The 25,120-nt window shown below is 38.2% G+C and overlaps 1 protein-coding gene and 1 non-coding gene across 6 annotated transcripts in view; both read right to left on the bottom strand.

Moving 5' to 3' along the window:
* PHEX (phosphate regulating endopeptidase homolog X-linked) overlaps window positions 1-25,120 on the bottom strand; it is a 227,349-nt gene that overhangs the window by 167,707 nt on the left and 34,522 nt on the right. For all 5 annotated transcript variants that reach the window (XM_044937419.1, XM_044937416.2, XM_044937415.2 and 2 more), the window contains exon 4: window positions 22,554-22,715. In XM_044937419.1, the coding sequence (XP_044793354.1) occupies window positions 22,554-22,715 (162 nt within the window). The remainder of the gene's footprint in view (window positions 1-22,553; window positions 22,716-25,120) is intronic.
* On the bottom strand, window positions 24,951-25,054 carry LOC112582456. The gene has a single exon (XR_003106986.1). It is a non-coding gene; the product is annotated as a U6 spliceosomal RNA (small nuclear RNA).

The raw sequence follows: 25,120 nt of genomic DNA, 5'->3' as shown, positions 1-25,120 counted from the left end.
CAGAAAGTCCCTTCTCAATGCCACAGCACATGGTAAGTGATCGATCAACAGTGGCTTTAACAGGCTTCCAGGCTGAGTTAGCTATACACAGAATTGTAAAGTAATCAAGCTCATTTCTAGTGCTTCCTCCATAAATGCTTTTTCCTCCTCCCTTCTCAGGATATCGGTAGCCAAAGGCCTTCTGCTAACCCAAGACACTGGCACTCCTTGCATATGACTCTTGTACAAACTAGGTCTGCCCTACCAGCCAAAGCATTTCCTCTGCTTCCACAGTAGAGGCAATAGAGAGGATGTCTGAAAATATGCTGCCTGCATTCCTCACCCTCGACAGCAAGGCCTTTTCTTTCTGTAAACTTTTTCAGTGAAATTATAAGATACCTACAGAAATGTGCCCCAATCATAATTTGAAGGATCTTCATGGAGTAAACACCCACATAACCAACAGTCTGGCCAGAACCCCAGGAGCCCCTTGTACTCCCTTCCAGGTATTATCTCCAATCAAGACAACCAACATCTTCTTTTATGAAGTGTTTACTCAACTCTATTTCTCACATTTCTATTGGTAATCTATAAACCAGTTCCTTACTGATTTATAGAAGTTCTTTATATATTCTACACACACGAGTCCTTTGTTGAGTATTTGTACTGCAGTCTTCTTCCATTCCATAGACTTCATTTTCCTAATGGTATCAGGTAACGAGTGGAAATATTAATGCAGTCCAATGTGATCAGTGATCATTTTTTTCCATCTTGGTAAGCATGTTTTGTGTCTCATTTAAGAAATCTTTGCCTACCCTGAGGTCATGAAGATAGTGCCCAATGATTTCCTCTAGAATCTTTACTGGTTCATATTTAGATCTACAGCCCATATGGAAATTGGTTTTGCCCATACCTTTGTAATACAGGCTTGGCCTCACAGGGGAGGAATCATGAGATAATTTTCATAAAGAAGGTATTTTTGATCATTGGGCCTCAAATATTATCACAACATAAAATTGGCATTAACAATATCTCTTCTCCACTAGATCAAGTGCTGTCTGGGGCAGGAACCTGGGTCACATTCATTTTGAACACTGGAGCTTAGCAATTGGCATGGCTGGTGTTCAATGTCTGCCGAGTCGAATTCCTCTCAAGGAAAGTCTGAGAGAGTTTTTTGTGCAAATGAAATGTGAGAAACTGGACTTCTCTTATTTCTTTTTATAATCAGCAATGTCCTAATTATACTAACATCCATAATCTCCTTTTCTCACATTCCAGTCCCTATATCACACAATGAGATCCAAGATTTCATCTGTTTTTTGTGAATACTGTTTTTTAAAAAGTATTGATTTATGGCTGTGCTGGGTCTTTGTTGCTGCACTTGGGCTTTCTCTAGCTGCAGAGTGGGGGCTACTCTCTTCTTGTGGAGCACGGGCTCTGGAGCATGCAGGCTTCAGTAGCTGTGGCACACAAGCTTGGTTGCCCCACCACAGCCTGTGTGATCTTCCCTGACCAGGGATCTAACCTGTGTCCCTTGCATTGGCAGGTGGGCAAATACCGGTTTTTAAGCTACCCAAGTCTTTTTTTCACCAACGGTCGTGGGTTAACCATCCACTTCCACTTCCCTTCTCTTCTATGAGGGAGGGGGAGGGGGACACTTAGCATTCCACCTCCTTTAAGCACAGAAGCCAGATATGACTTCAATTCTACTCATTCAGTCTACTTCTGCTCAACAGGGCATTTACTGAGAGCTCTGGAACAAAACAGCTTTCCAAAGGAACAGTGATACTCCTGAGGACTTGGCAGGCCCCTGGTAAGTCGGGAGCTCAGGATAATCATGTTCAGCTCAGGCCAATCATTTGGAGTTTCTGCAATATTTAAGACTTTCCCAACTAAGACTGTTTTCAAAAACTCCACACGAACAAAGTTTTAGGCCTGTGAGCAAACACCTACCAAGAACTCTGGTGTTAAGCTGATGCCATTTAAAGATGGCTCCCAGAGCACAGGGATTCTTCACTTGATCTTAGCCAAAAGGCCAAGAAGTAATGAGCACAGGGATTCTTTCAAAACTCGCTCCTCTGTGTTCTTTCTCAGACCCTGTAATCATTTTGTGCGCCAGTTCTAAAGGGGACTCTCTGGCTATTTGCTAAGAGTTCGCTGGAGCTGTTTGCCTGATTTGCTTAATAGAAGCAGCAACTGCATTCTAAAACCTTGTCAAATTGAATTCTCAATTTCATGCAGATAAGTATTTCCCTCAGAAATCAGGGGAAGTGTCCTCTTAATTCTAGTGAGAGAAAGTACAGGAAAACTCAAAACTTTAGAAAACCAGACCTACATTTTAAGGGAAAATGTGCCCTTCCACACCTACATAATAAACAGAATATTCTCTAGACACATCTATTTTTTTAAACCTATCATATGATGGTCTGGTTTCTCCTTTGGTGGTACTTAAAAACCACCTTTGGCTGGTCCATGGTTGAATGTCACCTCTAATCTTACTATTTTTAGTCTCTGTTGATTTTCCAGGCTACAGACTTCAATTTGGTTTCCAGGCTCCTCAGTTTATTTACCGTACTGAAAAATTTCATTTTTCTAACTCACACTTCATGGGTATTAAATTCTTATGCAGTTAGACGTGGAGACTCTAAATCAGCTTGCAAAGCCTGTTGTTATTCTCATTAAAAAAATAAAATCCAAGTTAACTAAGTCATGGTCTGTGGATCCCATAACCCTCATGTTTTCACATGAATTGTGTGACATTTGACTTTGCAGTTCCTCAGCCCCATAGCCGGTCAAGCATGGGATTAACTGAGTCTGTTTGACATACTGAAAAGACAATAAGAGCTGATATTTCTCATTCTTCTGGAAAACTCCCACTCAAATGTAGGGAGAGAAGCTGTCAGAAGGCTTTCCTCTGTTCATTTTTTATGATCATCTCATAAATGATAATTGTTGGTTGGCACTAGCTTAAGAAAAAGGGACAGAGATTATTTTAGGGGCATTAAAAACCTCTAACTCATCAATCTAAATCATGGGTTACCAAATAACATAAAAATATCCCCATTTTAGCATCAAGGACCTCTTTGACCCAGAATGAAATTAATTTTATACAACTGCCAGACACTACAGAAGTCTAACAGAAGGTAACTCTTTTATTATGTTCACTTGTAAGTGAATTTTTAAGGATTTCGCTTATCAGGGTCACACTTCAAAATAATTTAAATTAAATTTTAAAATCACTCCTTGATGGCATAGCATTACAATGAATCTGCCAACATGATATTTTAACTCAGAAAAATAGCTTTCCTATTTAGATAATTTGTATCTTAGCAGGTAATTCAATGTAAGGCCTGTGCTGAACTTAAAGAGTCATTAAAATTCATCTTCAGTTTTTTCCTATAGGACAAATATTAATTACACTTTTCCTGCCTATTTCTACCATCTTAACACTACAAGGAAAAGGCCATGTATGGTTATATACCCCCCACAGTGGTCCTTCCTGAGCAGTCCTGAGACATTCAAGGACCCTGGTGATAGCATTCATTTATTAAGCACCTGCTCTGTGCCAGGTGTATTGTCCATGACCTCAATTAATCCCCCACCAACCCTAAACCTAACCTAGCCTACAGGCAAGAAAACTGTAATAACTTGTCCAAGAAAACTCAGCTAGTAAAGTTAGAGCTTGGATTTGGATCCAGGTCCTTGACTTTTGCTCATTTGACCAGCAGGTGCCCAGCAAAATTCTGCAAGATTCTTTCCTATGTAAGAACAAGGCCCCCAGGTGGCTAAACCAGAGGCAGTCCTCATGGACTTTCTTGACAGAGCTCTTCATCACATTAATAACTGAAAGAAATGCCTTCCCAGGTTATACTGAGACTGGTTTTTGCAGCAGTGGAGTGTGTCTGTACTGAGCCACCTACCCACTTTGCCCTGTAACCCTATTTGAGACCAGGGACACATACTCCTGAGGCTCCTAGTCAAAGGTAGGAGGCCTTGTGAGGTTTGATTAAAACAAATTAGCTGATCCCTAAAGCTTAACTTCACATTATGTCCTAGTACAAACCAGTGGTTTCCAAACTTGAGCATGCATCAGTATCATGAGAAGGGCTTCTTTTTGTTTTTATTGGAGTATAGTTGATTTACAATATTATGTTAGTTTATGGTCTATAGCAAAGTGATACAGGTATACATATATATATATATATATATTCTCTTTCATATTATCTTTCATTATGTTTGATTATAGTATATTGAATATAGTTCCTTGTGTTATACAGTTGCACCTAGTTGTTAATCTATTTTATATATAGTAATTTGTATCTGCTAATCCTAACCTCCTAATTTATCCCTCCCCCCACCTCTGATTTATGTCAGAGCATCATTGGCCTATTTTCTTTCCTAGGAATTCCATAGTGTCACATCTTATATTTCAGTTTTTAAACCATTTTGAATTTATTTTTGTGTATGGTGAGAGGTTGTGTTCTTACTTTATTGGTATACATGTGTCTGTCCAGCTTTCCCAACACCACTTGCTAAAGAGACTATCTTTTATCCATTGTACAGTCTTGCCTCCTTTGTCGAAGATTGAGTGTAAATGCATAGGTTTATTTCTGGGCTCTCTAGTTTGTCCCATTGATCCACATATCTGTGTTTGTGTCAATACTACACTGTTTTGATTACCATTACTTTGTAGTATTATTTGAAGTCTGGGAAAGTTATGCCTCCAGCTTTCTTCTTTTTCCTCAGGATTGCTTTGGCAAATCTGGGTTTTTTATGGTTCCATATATATTGTAAGATTATTTGTTCTAGTTATATGAAAAATGTCATGGGTAATGTGATAGGTAATTTTCACTCATTTCCCATGCTGGTAAGGTTATGCTCAAAATCCTTCAAGCTAGGCTTCGGCAGTACTTGAATTGAGAACTTCCAGATGTAGAAGCTGAATTTAGAAAAGGCAGAAGAACCAGATATCAAATTGCCAACACTTGTTGGATCATTGAGAAAGCAAGAGAATTCCAGAAAAACATCTACTTCTGTTTCATTGACTATGTGAAAGACTTTGACTGTGTGGATCACAACGAACTGTGGAAAGTTCTTAAAGAGATGTGAATACCAGACCACCTTACCTACCTTCTGAGAAACCTATATGCAGGTCAAGAAGCAACAGTCAGAACCGATCATGGAACAACAGACTGGTTCCAAATTGGGAAAGGAGTATATCAAGGCTGTATATTGTCACCCTGCTTATTTAACTTATATGCAGAGTACATCATGCAAAATGCTGAGCTGGATGAGTTACAAGCTGGAATCAAGATTGCCAGGAGAAATATCAACAACCTCAAATATACAGATGATACCACTCTAATGGCAGAAAGTGAAGAGGAACTAAAGAGCCTCTTGATGAGGGTGAAAGAGGAGAGTGAAAAACCTGGCTTAAAACTCAACATTCAAAAAACTAAGATCATGGCATCTGGTCCCATCACTTTATGGCAAATAGAAGGGGAGAAAGTGGAAGCAGTGACAAATTTTATTTTAGGGGGCTCCAAAATCACTGCAGATGGTGACTGCAGCCATGAAATTAAGACACTTGCTTCTCAGAAGGAAAACTATGACAAACCTAGACACATATTAAAAAGCGAAGATGGACACAAAGGTCCATCTAGTCAAAGCTATGGTTTTTCCAGTAGTCATGTATGGATATGACAGTTGGATCATAAAGAGGGCTGAACACTGAAGAATTGATACTTTCAAACTGTGGTGCTGGAGAAGACTCTTGAGAGTCCCTTGGATAGCAAGGAGATCAAACCATCATTCCTAAAGGAAATCAACCCTGAATATTCATTGGAAAGACTGATGCTGAAGCTGAAACTCCAATACTTTGGCCACATGATGTGAACAGCTGACTCAGTGGAAAAGACCCTGATGCTGGGAAAGATTGAAAGCAAAAGAAGAATGGGGCAACAGAGCAGATGAGATAGTTGGATGGCATCATTAACTCAATGGACATGAACTTGGGCAAACTGTGGGAGATAGTGAGGGACAGGGAGGCCTGGAGTGCTGCAATCCATGGGGTTGCAAAGAGTTGGACACAACTTAGCAACAAAACAACAATTTGATAGGGATCAACATTAAATGTGTAGATTGCTTTGGGTAGTATGGCCATTTTAATAATATTATTTCTTTCAATCCAAGAGCATGGGATATATTTCCATTTCTTTGAATATTCTTTAATTTTCTTTATCCATGTTTTATAGTTCTTAGAATAAGTCTTTCACCTCCCTGATCAGGTTTATTCCTATTTTATTTTTTGATGTGATTTTAAAAGGGATTTTTTTTTTTACTTTCCCTTTCTGATATTTCATTGTTAATATAAAAAATATAACAGATTTCTGTATGTCAATCTTGTATCCTTCTCCCTTGCTGAATTCATCTATCAGTTTTAGCTGTTTTTGTGTGGAGTCTAGAGTTTTCTACATATAACATCATGTCATCTGCATATAATGACAATTTTACCTCTTCCAGTTTGCATGCCTTTTATTCCTTTTCTTCTCTGATTGCTGTGGCTAGGACTTAGAATACTGTGTTGAATAGAAGTGGTGAGAGTGAGCACCCTTGTCTTGTTCCAGATTTTAGCAAGAAGGCTTTCAGCTTTTCACCATTCAGTAGTATACTGGCTGTGGGCCTGTCAAAGGGGCTTGTTAATACAGAGTGTTGGGTCCTTTTGCCAGAGTGTCTGATTCAATAGGTCTGGGGTGGGGCCCAGGAATTTTCATTTCAAGCGAATTCCTAGGTAATGCTGATGCTGAAGCAGAGGAACATACTTTGAGAACCACTACTTTCACGCAATAGCACTCACCATCCTTCCTCCCCATCTCTAACTTTACTAAAGTAGAGTTGACAGTTATTAGTAGTCCTTCTGGATGCCTGTGACCCCAGGACATCACCAGTCCAGATTCCCTCCTCCCCCATTCCCCACCTCACCCAAAGTCAGATCAGGACCTTCACCCTTTCTTTGCTGATTTCCTTACTCTGCAGCTCCATTTTAATTCAACGTGAACATTCTGCAGGGAGAGCTTTACTTTTTTTTTGTCCTGGAAACACTCTCCTTGCATTGGTCTATTTAGTTCTAAGTTAGTCCTCAGTCCTACAAAACCCAGCTGTGAAAAGTCCCTTTCTTAAAGATGAAATGCAATATGGGTTTGAGGTGAGAGTCAATTCACTGGTTTAAGAGGAAAAAAAAAAAAAAAAAAAAGCAGCACTATGCCAGTAAGACTTCCAAAATGAAAAAGACAACACAGGACAGCTATTTTCAACTCCTGCTTATACCACACCCTACGGAGAGGAAGAGTGGGATAAATACTGCATCCCTGAAATCCTAAAAAATCTGAGCTCCAGACTTCACAAGTCCTCTCTCATCTGTGACAGCAGCATCAAAACACTGTAAACATAGGTTTAAAAAGCCACTTCCCAACTAACCCCTGTTTTTCACTCCCACCTTCCATGAGGAGGTGAGAGCAGCAGAGGTTCTATTCTTGGCTATTCAAACCATAGTGTGTGGTCGAGGGAGCTGTCCCTCTAAAATTGGGTTTCTGACAGTGAAGGATCCGGAACTGGGCTTTCTTTCCTTTCTCTACCCAGAATCCTCTCCTATAAAACAAAGGAAGCAATAGCATCCTTGGCACAAGCAGAGGACCCAAAAGGGCTGGTCGGACCAGAGTTAACTTCCACACCCACTGGCTGTGGCTACAGCTCCCCTAGCTGCTTCTTCCAGGTGCCTGGAAATGTTTCCCAAAAAAGGGGTAGGGGAGATACAGAGAGAAGACAATGACCCTTCATGCTGAAGTTAGAGAGAAGAGGAAACCTAATAATGCTTGAGGTTTTCTGTAACAAGGAAGACAAACTCTACCTTAATCTGGATCCCAAGCTAGAAAACAAAACAGCACGCTGGGGCCTTCTGAACTGATCTCCATACATCAACCCTTTCCTCCGAGCCATGCAGCCAGGATGCTCTGGCAAAACTCATCACGCATCAGCACACCCTGACATGACATTTACAAATGGCTTCCCACTGCCTGAGGATAGAAGCTAAAACCTTTAAATGGCCTACAAGGCCTACATGCTCTGGTCCCTCCTCTCTTCAGTTTTGTCTTATGTCCCCTTTCCCTTCCAACTCTGAGCTCCAATCACACCAAGCTTCTTGAGTTTCCTCAAAGGCACCAGCTGGAGAGAGCCTCTGCTCATGCAGCTCTTTCCGCTTGGGTTAAAATTGGAGACATCTGAAATGTTAGACCCATAATCTGTGGGGGACAAATTATATGGCTGGATTGGTTTGGGCAAGTCACATAATTTTCTTGACCTTCGCTTCCTTGGATGTAGGGCAAAGACAGAAATAAACAATGATGGCAACATCACAGAATTAGAATGAGGAACCATAGAGAAAACAAATGATTTGCTAAAGGAATAAAATTAGTAACAAGGAAAGTTTGGGCCTTGGGGAAGTGAATTGATGAATTCAGAATAGATAGCAGGTAGGAGAAACAGTTCAATTTGGAACTCAATTGAAAAGGTCACTATGAGAAGCCTCTGGTTAGTGACACAGGCAAACTCATATTTGAGTGTGTGTATCTCTCTCATAAATGTAAGTTCCCATACTCATCTTAATTGTTGTTGAAAATAAAATTCTCCTCTCATTTTATAAACTAAAAGGCCCAGGCATGTTTTTAAAAATATCTCTCACTGTGCAAATATCAATACCAATGAGGGTTTCCAAACAAACATATCTTATTTGTGACAAGTTATTATCCAACAAGTCTCTAATTAATTTTCCTGTTATGGGTAGTGCCTTTTTACATGGAATGTTCTCTTGACACTTTAAAGCAAATAGTCTGTCATTACTAATTCATTATGTATTCACACAGATGCTATTAATCACAATGAACTAATGTGGTATTAATGGGTAGGTTATTAATCTGCAATTACATGCAGATTTCCTAATAAACTCAAGCTGCCCAAGTTTTTCGAGGAGAAAAGCAAGGGAAAACAAAATGAGCAAATCCTTCATAAAACAAATGAAGGGGAAGAAATACCTCTCCCTGTACCATAAGAGAGGATGTATAAAATTCATTTTCTTGTCATCCTAAGAAATCTTTGTTCTTACTCAATACAATGACATTTGCAATAAAGAGGTTTTCATCAAAATAATAATATAAATGAAGGAAAAATAAAACACCCATGCACCCTGGAGAGGTACTGAATTTCTTTAATGCCATAACATGTTCTTAGATGTAGCAAAGCCTGACTGCTCAACATGTGGTCCCTGAAACAGCAGTGTGAGCATCACCTGAGAACTTGCCAGAAATGCAGAATCTCATGGCCCTTCTCAGATTTACTGAAACAGAATCTGCATTTTAACAAGACTCCCACATGATCCACATACACATTCAAGGTTGAGAAGACTGGTATCAAAGTACAGCTTTGTAGCTGCAAACTGGAAAAGAAGGAAGTGGGAGAGTTTTGCTTATACATCCTTGTTCATTAAAGCCTAGGTGTGCTGAGGAGGGAACAGCAGGCAAATCTTGCTGAAATTGTTCAAACGTACATAAACAAGGTGGATATGACAAGCAGCTGGGAAATCTTGATTACTAGAAAAACAATTTACACACCATATTTCATAAAAGCTAAGAAGCACATTTTTTTTAAACATTTGAACATCTCTAAAACTGGAATCCATCTTAAAATTGTCAGCCAGACAGTCACGAAGTAGATGCCATTGCCTGCCCGTATATGACCTTGATCTAGCAGTTCTTATCATCAACACTTCAAATGAGTTGGTTGGTTGCCTGACTAGGAAATTGTCACTTAACGCATCTTCAGAAAGATTTCACTGGAGTTTGGCTATGAAAGTAAAACTTGCTGTGTATCCAAAAAGAGGAAAATCCCTGAGATGATTGGGAGCACATTTTAAAGAAATGCTGAATCACTGCTGTTATTGATGGAAAGAGGACAATGTTTTGTGAGAATATAAAAGTACTGATGGTTTGAAATCAAAAAGACTATGAAGAAGTTTTAGGAATAAATTACCCCATCTCTTTTGCTTGCATTTTCCTTTTTAATTAATGTAAAAGACTAATATGTGATAAAAATTAATGTCTAAGCCTAAAAGAACTTTTGATGAACATAACATAAAAATCCCCAATCCTAAGAAATCATTGTGTAAAGCTTAGTCTTACTCAGCGTACATGAAATAAAGGTGCATCTTTCAGCTGGCAGTCTTTTTGATTCGATGAAATGTGGTATTATGTATTAGTTTATTATTTATTAGTTGATGCTATGAAAGACCCATCAGTGTTTGTGTCTTCTCTTGCTTAATTTTAAGTCAAATAAATATAACCAACAAAACTGCATGTCACTATAGCATTACCACTACAGAAGACCCAGTATTTTTCCTCCTGGGAAATAATAAATGTGTCTAGAATATTCAAGCTGTGTTTCAATTTAAATAAAAGAAGGCAAGAGAAAAACTATTCCAAATGACTGCAAAAGCATTTTAAGGACAAGTGAACCTCCGGGTGAGATGAGACATTTTAATTCCCGAATATTGGGTTTCACATCTAGGTCTCAGGGGCAAAAATACAAGTTTGGCTGACTGGGAAGGCAGGCGTGAGGTCTCTGGCAAGAGCAGCTTCGTGGGCGTCCCGCCACACCGTGGGCTGTGCAGCCGGCAGACCTCAACCAGAGCCACAATTGCCTCCCTTCCTCACCCAGCACTTCCCACGCGGTCCCCACTAGACATGTTTCATTCTGGCAACGATCTGCAGCTTTCAAACCCTAACTTCCCCTTCTCCGCAGCTCACGAATTCCAGACTGACACCAACACCTTTGACCTCAATTTAAATAATCAAATTTTTATGTCTTAATTTACTCACACTGGTCACATATCCAGACCAGGGTGTAGATCAAGGGGGAAAAGAGAAATCTCTTTTCTTACATTATTCCAAGACTTGGTCAAAATGTTGGGAAATATAAGTTGAGAGAATTAGTTAGGGCATTGCCTGACATTCTTTAGTGTGCACTAGCAAAGCATACTGCCCAAGGGGTTATTTTGAATGGCTCTCATTTCAGAAAACTCACAGAGCCTTCTCCAAGAGACAGTGGCTATAGTTCTCTACTCAGTTAGTTTAGAGATCACCCTTGACTAGGTTCTCAAACTTGGCTGCATGTTAGAACTACCTGCAGAAGCAGGGTATTAAATAGCTTAAAGAGTGGAAATGCAGGGTGCACACCAGACCAGTTACATCAGAACCTCTGAGGATGGGACCCAGGCATCTGTGTCTATTAAGCTCCCAAATGACTCCAGTGTATAGCTGGGGTTGAGAAGCACTTGACTAGAACTGCCCCGTCCAATTCAGAAGCGGGTAGTTGCAAGGTGCTACTGAATGCCTGAAATGTGACCCGTCTACAAGGTGACGTGTTGCAAGTTTAAGACATGTCCTGCATTTTAAGGACTTAGGCAAGAAAAAAATATAAAATGTCTCACGCATAAGTTTTTTATACTGATTCCATGAAATGACAGTATTTTGGATATGTTGTGTTAGATAAAAATAATTTCATCCAATTCCTTTCTATTTTAATATAGCTATTAGAAAATGTAAAATTACATGAGTTGCATCTATGACTCACGTTACATTTCTTTTCAACATCACTACTCTGGAAGATGCCTTATAGGTCACTAGCTGTGTGAATATGAGAGACTTACATAACCACTCTAAGTCTCCACTTTCACAACTGTAAAATGGGATAATACCACCTCCCCGGTTTTCAGGGGTTTTACCATGTGCTAAGGGTCAAACATCTGAATTCTAATCCTTCCTCCATCGCCTCTTAGCTGTGTGATCTTGGACTGGTGATTGACTTTATTGCTTGGCTACTTCTATTTTCTCATGCCCAAAAAGCAGATAAACCTTCCATCTTACAGGCTTGTGAGGAGTTCAGTTTAGAGACTTCAAAAAAGGTAGCAAGTGTATTATTAAATAAGATCACATCTATAAAGTGCCTAGACTGTCAGGCCCTTCTCTGTGTGATGTATTCTTATGAGTTTGGGAGGTGAGGGGATCTGTTAAAGGCTCACTTCACAGCGATGAGTCGAAATACCCACATTGGTAGTAAAACAGGGGAGAAATGGGGATTTTTCCACATTGTAAAGATGCTCAATTCAGCCACACCTTCAAGCTGCAGTTGAAAAGTTCTCAGAATTGAGGATGAGAGCTCAGCTGAAATCATCTAATCAAAGAGTTAGGAAATGGGAGGATGAAATGTTCAACTCCACTTGGCCATGCCTTTGTGCACAACCAACTTTTTAATTTTTCTAGTGACTGAGTTTTGCCACTTACCAATTAGGAGTAGAATAAAGGTAAGTGATTGTTCCATTTCTCTAGACATTCAAGACCCAGGAAATCTGAGTCATCTGCTTCTGTTGTGAAATCTGGATGACCCTTAGACATTCCTGCCCAAATCCCATTTTTCTCAGCTCCGTTGTTATTCCTGCTTCTGGCAACCAACAGCAGGAACACGTGGGGACTTGAAGGAGCTTCAGGAACCGTTACCACCAAAGCTCATGTGGGTAGGCTTTGAATAGTTACCACCAAAATTTAGGACTTTTCTTCCCTTTTCAGTCATCTTCTTTCAGGAAGTGGCTTTTCAAAAATACGCAATCCTCCTGAACAACTAGAAAGTAAAACACATTATACACACCAACCATGCCAAAAAGGGTGTGGGCAGGTTGGGAAGAATCATTGCAGGTGTATATATGTCTTTCTCAGGATGTGAATATCCTGTGTCATCAGTCATGCCCCAAAACTTATATTTAGTCAAAGGATCCCAAATTTAGTTGACAATCTTCTAAAGTAAAATGTTTTTTATCTTCCTACAACATTCAAGCTAACTAGCAGGAAACTTTTCATTATGTGTTGCAATATTTATACTACAAACATGCCCCCTCATCTGTTTTTCTACTTCTTTTTTTCATGTAGAGCATTTCTAGGCTGTCATTCCACTTTTCAGAAACCTCAGCTTCCTTGCCCCCAGTCAAAAATCTCAAAATGGATTCTGACATCCTTCAGCTGCCCATCTCACTCCTGTCATCTCTCACCAACAGCCCTGCTCATTCCTTCCACAGAGCCAAGTTCACTCCAGCACCTCCAGATTTACAGCCCCCCTCCATCCCCTGCCATTCCAAATTCAAACAAGAGTCCCCATCTTTAAGATCAGATGACAAGCAAGCTCTTTCATAAACCACATAATATGTACTTATGAATGAAGACACTACTTTGTGTATTACTACTTCCAATCATTTACACTGTTTAGAAATATTTTCAACTATACTATGGCAAAAGCTGTATCATCTCTAGTTGGGCATTGACCTTTTAACTCTCTGCTTTCATAATAGGTATTTGGCAATAAACAGTAATTTCATCTATAAATACATTTGTTCTGTGGCATAGGTAAGCCCATAAAAGTTTGCGCTTAATCACTTCAAGGCTTGGCATTGGCATAAACTCCAAACACGTATCTCTGGTTTCATCTAATATCCTTATAAACACCTATTAACTGTCAGTAATGTGTTCATCACCCAGGGATTCTAGACAGCAAATTGTTCAAATATTTGGGTATGAATGGACCCATGGGGCCATGTAATAGCCATCTCCACTCAAAACACCTGAATTAGGACATATTGTAAAGCTAAAGTAAAATAAAACTATACCCTTTTGAGGCATGCCCCAACAATCTTTACATAGGCAGGGGTTCTTAATCTTTTTCGTGCCATATATCTCCTGGGCAAACTCTTAAAACCTATAGGTCATTCTCAAAATAATGTCTACAAGAACATAAGAAACATGGGTTTATAATGGAACCCAGTTATTTCAAAACACAGTTAACAAAACAGTTGTCTTACTGTTTAAAATCATGATAGATGCACTACTTCAAAAATTCATTAAATAAAATCTCACATCGAGTCTAGCCACCACTATGATTTTGAAGTGGTGATGTAGGTAGATGCTATTTCAAGATAGCTGTAACATCTGTATTAAGATTTTTAAAAATGATGATTCCCACTGGTAACCAAGTTACAGCTTACAAACTAGAGTTTATAAACTACAGTCATAATTAAAGAAAATGCTAACGTTCCATCAGAGGTTAGTGCAAATAAAGATGCTTTTTTTTTTGTTTTGTTTTCCTATTCAAGTCCCTGAATTCTATCAACAGCTCTCTTGAGGTGACATGAGTCCAAACTAAAGATCCCCTAGGGATGAGGAAAAGAAAAGAGAGAATGGAAATGGGTATAACTAACAACAACAAAAACAGTGGAATCCAAAGAAGACCGAGAGCAACCTAAGATGACACTTTTCCTTTCACTAATTCCCTTTTCCTCTTCTCTTTCCCTACAGGAGAGACTTCAAACTCATATACACCATTGAGTGTGTTGTCTGACCAATTAAATTATCAAGACTTTTCAGGGTTTGAGGTCATGACCAAGGTCCGGCAATAAAGTTGGGAAAACACAAATATCCTAACCTATTGTTTTCATCCCCATGATGCTTCTTTCCTGATCACCTGACTCTTTTACGCAGGTGGGCAAGCATAGATGAGAAAAACAAATAAGTATGTATACAAACAAGATAATTTCAGATGGTTATACAAACCACAGAGGACACCTATAGAGTAACAGAATAGAGGGGGACTGTAGATGGGAATAGAGAACTATTTTTACTAAAGGTGTTCTTTGATCCTTCTCTATCAGTGAAATAAATTTGAATTTAATCACAAATAGCTCACCTTTCTAATGGCTGATTCAGGACTCTAGAGCAGTATTGTCTGATAGAAATATTATCTGAGCCAAATATATAATTGTTAATTTCCTTGTTGCCATATTTGAATAAGTAAAACAAAAAAGGTGAGATTATGTTTAATAATATATTTTATTTAACCCAATATATCTAAAAATATTTCAATATGTAATTTATGAAATAAATCATCAATTTATTGGTGAGATATTTTTACATGTTTTCTAAATGAAGTCTCTGAAATTTGGTGTATACTTTACATTTATAGCACATCTCAATTCCAGCTAGCCATATTTCAAGTGCTCAAAAGCCACATGTGGCTAGTAGCTACCATACTGAACAGTGTAGTTCTAGAGTCTTTTATTTTTACTTTTGGCCATGCTGCATGGCTTGTGGGATCTTAGTTCCCTGAAGGGAGAGCAAACCCAGGCCCTGGCAGTGAAAGTGCCAAGTCCTAACCACTGGACAACCAGAAAATTCCTTCTAGAATCTTGATTACAGTACCTACTGAAATATTTTGTGATGTGCAGATTTTTAATTTCTACACAGTAGTCTTGTGGCGGCTCATTAACTTCTACATCCTCCTATGCCTAACACAATATTTTTTGCTGGATGCAAATAAGGAAATCTAAATTCTGATTGCTACTGGCAACGATCTAAGCCAAGCAGACTTAGAAAGTATGAGACAACGGATGTCAGAGTAGAAACAAAGAAAGAAATGTGATCCTTAGTTTCAGTTGCTAGATCAACCCTTACCTAAAGTCCACATGATTACTAGATATTTTGGTTACATGAGCCAACAAATTGTCTTTATTGTTTAGGCCAATCTGAGTTGATGTTTCTGTTACTTGTGATTAAAAACAATTGGCGCCAGGAAAAAAGTAAAAGCTCAGAAAATAGTCCTGTGTTCACAGATCAATTAATACAAAGAAAATGCTGTCTATTTCAATCTATTTGAAGTGAGCACATTTCCCCCAAATCAAAGAGCATACAACTCAGAATAAATGTTATGAATAGATGCAGTTCTTATTTGCAACATTAACCACTACAAAAGAAAAGCTACATTAAAGCCACAGGTGGGGAAAATAGATCTTAAAAAGCTTGGAACAGGTAGGAGTCAAAAAGTAAGACAAGGATATGCACTAGGGGTAGAAATGGACACACAGGAAGAAAATCTAAAATGCTGACTGTCACAGCTACCAGAGCACAGCTTCCTACACATGGTGCCCATTCTCAAGGCCTCTACTTCCTTAAGCTATTTAGGAAAGAGGTCATGCCCTAGAGGCAAATACACATTTTCAGAGTCTTCAGGAAGAAATTAATTTCTGTATTTGAAGTAAATGTCTCCTAACAGGAAATTGCTAAACTTTTTAAAATTTCACAACTTCTTTCCCCTTCGTCACACTACACGAACCCACACTCCCACCCCACCCATGCTCAAACGAGGTATTGCAATTATGAAAAACGGAAACCACACCAACAAAAAACTGCAGGTAAAATCATTTCATTTCACATTCTAAGTCTTTGACACAGGCCTAGATCTTTATGCAGCATCTCTCTGTGCATACAGGACTCATAACAGTGTATATATAACTTGGCAAGTTGTTGCTTCCTGGGTAGCCCCATGAAAACGAGGCAGAATAGTCAAAAAAAACAGGAATCTGCTCTGAGTGGGCACACTTGGTCTATATAGCAGATTCAATGAGACTTACATGAGCTGAGTTTTCACCAGGAATAAAAGCGCACCACAGTGACTGGCTGCTCATTAGCACTTCCCCGTCATGTCCCCCTTTTGGTTTTTCTAGTCTGACATCATTTGTTTCAAAGAGCTTAATGACATCAAAGGTCACTGGCACATCATGATACTATGCCATGGCATGAAGAAAATGACACAATTAACTATGTCTTCAATGATCTGAACTTTCTAATTATCTTATGACTTTACAGGGGCTGAACTGTAAGTTTTCAGCTTTTTAGTATTTGCAGAAGACGGTCTGGCTAGGATCACTAACAGGAAAAACAAGATTATAGGGGGGTTATTTAATTATGAGAATCCTTTAAATCTCAGCCAACAGGTATTTACAAATAAATAACCAATCTATGAATCACAGTCATCTTTCTCTGCCTATTAATGCATAGGCCCCACTTCATCTTATTGTTCTGCTAGTGCTGTGTCTGTGCTTGAACATAATAATATACTGCATTTCTTTATAAAATATTGGCCAAGATCGCTATTCCATAATAGAGATGAGCTGGCCCTAGCCTAAGTCATCTGTCTCCTGTTTGACACAAGTGTTCTAGCTCACTCATTGCTTTATGTTTCATAAGTGCTCATTTGCAAAATTTTCATCTGTTCGTTCATAAGCAATGCATGCTGTGTCAATTTCATAGTCACATGAAAATTTGGGAGGCTTTGTAGGAAGGAAATTTTAAGACATTCAAATGCATAACTATATTCAGACCTTTAAAAAAAACAAATCCTAATTCTTAGAACAAGAAATAATTCTATTTTCCAAGTAGAAATCTGAGTCTTATATGCCATTTAAAGAAAAAAATTCATGAAGCCAGGTTGCTGACTTCAATAGAGGGCAATTTTTCATCAGCCAGGTGTGTCAAACCCATTTTATTTCACAAATTGAACAGCCATTTCTGTGTGTTTTCTGTCAGTCATAAGAAAATGGTATTCTTTTGATTGGTCTCATCGGGTTTTATTTTTGGATATTCTTTTTATCAAGGGTGAGGAAAAATATCTAGCCAGTATTTAATATTTTTGAAAGCACATGATATTTACAGAGGATAAGACCAGAATAAAACTTAAAACATCTGATAGACACTACTTCATGAGCCGCAGAACTATCTTTGAGACAAAATGGAAGAGCAAAGGACAAATATTGAGGGCCTGCAATATGCCAGGAACTAGACTGAGTAATTTATATAGGTCATTCCCTTTAGTCCTCACAAATCCTATGAAATGGGTATTCTTATCTCCATTTGAAAGACAAAAAAGCTGAGCTAGGTGAGCTAACTGACCAAAAGTAACACAAAGGAGAAATGAAAGGATTCAAATCCAACTCTGTGGCATTAACACTCAGGCTCTGAGAGGCTTATAATGAAGATAAAATCTGGAAACCACCTAAATGGCAACACATAAACTGATTAAACAAATTGCAGTATATCCATACAAAACAGTCATGGCAAATAATGGTATAGAACTATTTATACTGACCTGAAAAGATGTTAACATGTCACATAAAAATAACATTATAAAAATAGAATATACGATCCTTTTTTATATATATATATATATATATATAATTGTATATGTATATTTGCATTTAAAAACTTATCACTTGGTATTAGGATCTGAAGTATGTTTCCTCTCGCTAGTCATTTATGCTGATCTACAATGAGCTTGTATCACCTGGGTGGTTAGATGGATGAGTAGACTGACTGAGAGATACACAGATACATAGATAGATATAGAATAAATATATATTAATAGTTAGAAGTTAAAGACCAAGTGTTTAATTATTGGATTGGCTTTTCCTCCCTTCCATCTTTCACTCTCCCAGTCCCCCATCTGCATTTCCTGGGATCACTTCCCAAAATAAACAACTTACATGCTAAATAAATAAAGAATATTTAGTGTTTAAAAAATAAGATTGCCAGCACATCTGGTATCTGAAAAGTTCTATTTATATACTTGAAGAATATCTGGGCTTCCCTGGTGGCTCAGTAGTAAAGAATCTGCCTGCCAATGCAGGAGATGCTGGTTCAATCCCTGATTTGGGAAGATCCCACATGCTACAATGTAACTAAGCCCGGCACCACAACTATTGAGCCTGTGTTCTAGCACCCATGAGCTGCAACTACTGAGCCCACGGGCCACAGCTACTGAAGCCCGAGTGCCCTAGAGCTAGTGCTCTGCAACAAGAGAAGCCACTGCAACGAGAAGCCTGCCCGCCACAACTAGAGGACAACCCCCACTGGCCACAGCTAGAGAAAAGCCCACACAGCAATGAAGACTCAGCCAAAAATAAAGCTCTTCCTTTAAAAAATCTAATTATCTGCAACGTATTTGCAGAGTTCAGAAAGATATCTATCTATAAATCTGTGTATTGGTATCATTTATACATTTACATATTTTATCTATATGTATAAATACAAAGATATAGACAGAGAATGAGATAATATCTCTACATTTATAGAGAGAATGAAAGAATAATATGATAAAGAAAAAACAGCAAAATAGTAACAATCAGGAAATCTGGGTAGAGAGTATATAGGCGTTCCTCATACTATTCTTTCAACTTTTAAGTCTTAATTACCTCAGAATTTAAAAGTTCCAAGAATACATATTTTATATTTCAAGCACATACATCTGGCATAAGATGATACTAATTTAAAAAGAGAAGCTACTCCACGATTTGCTCTCCTTCTTGGCACTTGAAGCAAGAGCCCTATGACTGATTTCGTAATTTATCCTATACAGTGCATGTCAAACTAGAGATTTACTTGTCTGTGTCCTTCCCAGAGGATAGAAATACATGGGGAGCCCCCCATGTTGTTTCACAAGACCAACACAATCTTGATAATAGAATTTGACAAACCGAGCACACAAAAATCCATGGACCAACATGAATCATAAATACAGACACACATATAAGAAACAATTCAATTCTAGCAATGGCTTAAAAGAAAATAATAAACCATCCATATGCAGGATTTAAAAGAAAATAATAAACCATCCATATGCAGGATTTACTTCAAGATTATAAGGTTAATTCAGCATGAGGAAATCTAGAGAAGTTAAATGAGATACTCCATGTGAGTCTCTTGATAAACAGTGAAGAGATTTTTCTTGAGCAACACTTTTTGCAAACTAGGAATAACAGAACACAATAAAAAATACTAGAAACAAAGAAAAAGTACATTGGAGGTAAATGCTAGAGGCATTACAACCCAAGCTAAGAATATTATACCCATTATCATTGCTATAATTCAACATTATTCTGAGGCTCTAGTCAATTATAGTAAAAGGAAAGGAAGAGACAAAAATTGTAATTATTTCTTAATTTCATGATTACCTTTCCAAAAAATCCCCAAAAAGCTATGAGTTAATAAAATAGTTATAATTAGATCCAATATAGATATAGCAAAGCTTTACAATAGGCATCAGGAGTTGGCAAACTTCTTCCCTGAAGGTCAGAAAGTAAATATTTTAAGCTTTGCCTGTCCTATGGGCTTTCCAGGTCATATGGTCTCTACAGCAACTACTCAGTTCTGATGGTGTGGTGCAAAAGCAGCTATTGATAATGCATAAATGGATGGATGTGGCTGTCTTTCAATAAAACTTTATTTACAAAAACAGGCAGTGGCATGGATTTGGCCCACGGGCCACAGTTTGCTGACCCCTACTCTACACCACAAAAAAACAGGTGATTGAGAAAAGTTGCCATTTAAAGCAGCAAGAAAATATATGAAGACCTAGAAACAACTTTCTAAAGGACCATTCTGCTATATGCAACAGAAATGAAACCGTGAATACTCTTTCAACACAGTGATCTCACTTCTGGGAATTTATCCTAAGGATACATTTAGATAAGGCCATAAAGATGTGCAAACTTGGGTATTTATTATAGTGTTATTTATAATAAGGAAAGATGTCTACTGACATAATCCACATCTATGAGGAATACATCATTTGTTAAAGCAGCTGATGGAGCAGCATGCATAATATCAGCTATTTTTATTTTTTTAAATATATGGCTGTGCATATGACATTATGCATATGTATCCACACGTGGGGAAAAAACCTGGGAAGATATATACCCAACTGCTTTATTAGCAGGTATTTCTAGGAGTGGATTTAAGTGTGACTTTCTTTTTACTTTTTGCATGCTATTTTTGCTCCTTTTTATTTTCATAACTAAGCTTAGAAATAATAGTTTCTCATTTTTAAAAGTAGAAAAAAAAACTTGTGCTGCTCTGAACAATTTACTCTCATTTTTATTAATTTTAGCCCACATACAGTATTCTCCTCAAACAAAACCCATTGATACTGATTTTAGTTTTTACAGTAAGATGTTCCCAGAAATTCTTTAAATTATAACAGCTTCATGCCCTGAAGATAGAAATCTTTGGTCTATAACTAATACGAAACGATCATCTATCTGGAAATACTTTTTCTTATCCTTCAGTGATACATCTGCTTATTGGATTGTGTGTAGGCACACATCTTTCTGTCTAGGAAGAAAATAAGCCAGAGAAGGGAGATAGGAAACAGGCAAGAATGGTGGGTAAAGGACCAACACAAGTTAATATCCTACAGGGAAATAAGTCTTAGTAAATTCACTCTTCAAGGTCCTATTTACAGTGCCATAGCACAGGAATATCACCTGTTGGGTTATGGGAAAACTCTGACATTCTTCCAATTCCCACTTATAACTTATGAACACTAAGTTTCAGCCTTCTAGTATAAAATATAAGCCCATATGGTTTATATCTAATTGTGAAATTTAAGCACATTTTTCCTTACAATTTACAATGTGTGTTAGTTGCTTCCTCGTGTCTGACTCTGTGACTCCATGGACTGTAGCCTACCAGGTTCCTCCGTCCATGGGATTCTCCAGGCAAGAATACTGGAGTGGATTGCCATTTCCTTCTCCAGGGGATCTTCCTGACCCAGGGATCGAACCCAGGTCTCCTGCATTGCAGGCAGATTCTTTCGCATCTGAGCTATAGGGAAGTCCCTATAACTGACAATAGGTATTTAATTATTCTGCCAATGATTTTGGATGTTATATACATAAATTGATACATACTTAACTTTTATTAAAATTGATTGAATTAATTCTTAAAATCTTAGGGGAAAGGATATGGAGAAAAAATAAAAATGATTATTCTCAAAATTTTTCAGGAATTCTTTTAGATGTGCTACTGAATGCTAGTTGTATGGCATAATTCAGTTATAAGAAAGTGAAAATGGCATAATTCAGTTATGAGAAAGTGAAAAAAATACCATTTTTGCCTTCTCAAAACAATCACCATACTCGGCCTTCAAAATCTCCCTATTTCCATCCTGAAGTGCTTTTCTCCAACAGCTCAGCATAAAAATTAGATCAATTGTGAGCAGAAGATCCTCTAGCAAAAGACATTTCCAACTTTTGAAGAGCATGTGTGCGTGCAGGCATATGTGAGTATGTGTGTGTGAGCTTGTCATTGTTTGAGAGGCCATGGGAGAAAGGACAGTCTCCCCAGAGCCAACTTAGCATTTAACAGGAACAATATGACAAATACAAGGTCATCCAGAGTTCTCAAAAGTTATGTCAAAAGACAATGAAGTGTTAAGTACATGTTGTAAACCATGAAAATCCAGGACACAATGAGCAAGTGATGAAGTTTGCTCTGAACATAACAGACAAATGAGTATACTGATATAACATGATTTTCATTAACTATTCCTTTGCTCCCAACCTCAATCAAATGCTATTTATCCTTCAGCAGCAAAACTTACTACTATCAAATGTGTACATGAGCTATGCCAGGCTTGCACTAAGATCTGAGAGACTGGAATTCTATAACTTTCCTTCAAATATTCCTTTTTTAAAAATCTTAGAAATGAATTTAGTATAGTTAAAAAGTGAGCAGTCATGCTTCAAATCCAAAACTATGTTTTTCTTGTCAAATACTGCTCTCTGTAAAGTGCATCACCAAACCCCAGCAGAAACTTACCCTTCAACTTGAGGTCGACATTACGTCTGAGCCAAGGATAAATCCCATAGCTTGGCATATCTTCAGGAATTGGATTACTGTGTATCCAGCCATCACAAGCAAACCGGAAGAAATTATCACAGGGGTCCACAGACAGATTTACTTTACTTAAGATGGAAGCAGCTATTTAAAAAGAAAATCATAGGATTAATGACAAGCACTGAACATTGTGTACTGGTCTCTTCCAAATTAAACAACAATTTCATATCAACCAGTTCCCAAGCCTTGGTTTTCACATTTCCCTTCAAATGACTCCCTGAATCAACTTTGTCATATTAAACTACTACATTCAGACCGAGTGGGTAAAAGTTTGGTGGTCTTATTGTTATTGGTTTTTGCAGGACCACCCCTAACATCTATTTCAGCAATACAAATAGAGTGTACAGGTAAACTGGCAGAATGCATGTGACATTTCCTTCCATTCTTCTGCAAGGTGATTTTGCCACTCTTTCCACCAGCATCTATTTCCCCTGCCTTGAATCTGGGCTGCCTTATAACTTGCTTTGACCAGAAGAAAATGGCAGGGCAAGTTTTCATGAGTTTCAAAGCTAAGCCTTAAGAGGCCTTTCATCTTCCACATTAAATCCCTTTGAATGGAGCCCTGAGACTGCCCTCTGAAGAGGAGGAGGTAAGGCCACATGAAGAAAAACCAAGCCACCACCAATGGCCAGGCATGTGACTGAGACTATCATGGACCTTTCAGGCCAGGCAAGCCTCCAGCTGAATGCAGCTATATGAACGAGCCTAAGGCAATCTCCACAGAGGAACCCCACCAAACCCAAGTCATCATAAGAAATATTAAATCACTCATTTCAGGCCTTTAAGGTTTGGGGTGGTTTGTTCCACAACAAAGACTAACTGAAACAGGCCCACACACAAAATCTAAACGTTGAAAAGATCTACTTACAATATATTCATACTTTCATAAAGACCTGCAGGGCCAGGTATGGATTCTTGAACCCCTTGACATTTAGGGAAGCGCTCAGAGAAATGAACCCCTGGAAGAGATCCAAAGAGGCCCTGGAAGCTTGGGGCCATCTTAGAGGGGATTCTGGGTTGCAGAAGGAGAGGGCTGCTGCTTTGGCTCCACAGACTCCTTGTCCAGGGGAGAGGCGTGGCCAGAGCAGGGCAAAGAGGAACTTTCTAAATGAGGGGCCCAAAGCAGACGCCTCTCTTGCCCAAGTCTAGGAGTAGAACTGGCTATCTGTATAAGTTAACAGAAAGACACAATAGACTGATCTGCCATTTTTTCCTTTCTTAAAGCCACACTCAATTACATATGGAAGATAATCAGTAGGAAGTTTGTGCATACCTAAATATGTATCCATGAGCTTAAAAAAAAAATCTTTCATTACAAGATGAGAAGGTCCCCAAATTCCTAATACTAAACTCCAACTCTCTTTCAACTGCTGGCTACCACTCTAACCTAAAGATATGTATCAAATCATTTTTTTAAGGGCAGCCAATATTTTAATGACATTGGAAAGATGACATCCTGGGTGATTTTTATACTTAATTAATGCCAGAATACATTTATGTTTGAAGTAATGGAAACCCAATAAGTTTTCAGCTAAACATGAATGACTAGCCAAAAAAGTATAATCTGCGTAAATGTAGATATGCATACTACAGTTTGGTTATGTGTAGTTCTTCCAGGTTTAAAAGTAAGGCTACTTATTTCCTTAGCCTAGACATTCTATGAAAATTTCAAACAGCTTTATGTCTTCAATGAAGTGAATAATATACAAGCATCCTAATTGCTACAGAAATTCAAATTCCCCACCACTCTCAATCCTTCCACACACTCCCCCAAAAAGCAAAAAAAAAAAAAAAAAAAAAAAAGTGGTTTAGAATCTAAGTTTGACAAAGTTTAAATTAACTTAATATTTTTATCTTTCTTTTTTAAATTATTTTAATTGGAGGCTAGTTACATCACAATATCATAGTGGTTTTTGCCATACATTGATATGAATCAGCCATGGGTGTACATGTGTTCCCCATCCTGAACCCCCTCCATCTTCCCTCCCCATCCCACCCCTCAGGGTCATCCCAGTGCACCAGCCCTGAGCACCCTGTCTCATGCATCAAACCTGGACTGGCGATCTATTTCACATATGGTAATATATATATTTCAATGTTATTCTCTCAAATCATCCTACCCTTGCCTTCTCCCACAGAGTCCAAAAGTCTGTTCTTTACATCTGTGTCTCTTTTGCTTTCTCACATATAGGGTCATCATTACCATCTTTCTAAATTCCATATATATGTGTTAATATACTGTATTGGTGTTTTTCTTTCTGACTTACTTCACTCTGTATAATAGGTTCCAGTTTCATCCACCTCATTAGAACTGATCCAAAAAATACGGAATGCTTCACAAACTTGTATGTCATCCTTGTGCAGGGGCCATGCTAATCTCTGTATCATTCCAATTTTAGTATATGTGCTGCCAAAGCGAGCACAATATTTTTATCTTTCAAAATTAATTAGGTTGCCTCCAATTACAATTTTTGTTTCTGCTACTATTT

The sequence above is a fragment of the Bubalus bubalis genome, chromosome X (genome assembly GCF_019923935.1).
Source record: "Bubalus bubalis isolate 160015118507 breed Murrah chromosome X, NDDB_SH_1, whole genome shotgun sequence".
Lineage (NCBI taxonomy): Eukaryota > Metazoa > Chordata > Mammalia > Artiodactyla > Bovidae > Bubalus > Bubalus bubalis.
Note: the sequence above shows the minus strand (reverse complement) of the source record. Positions and strands in the feature narration are given on the sequence as shown.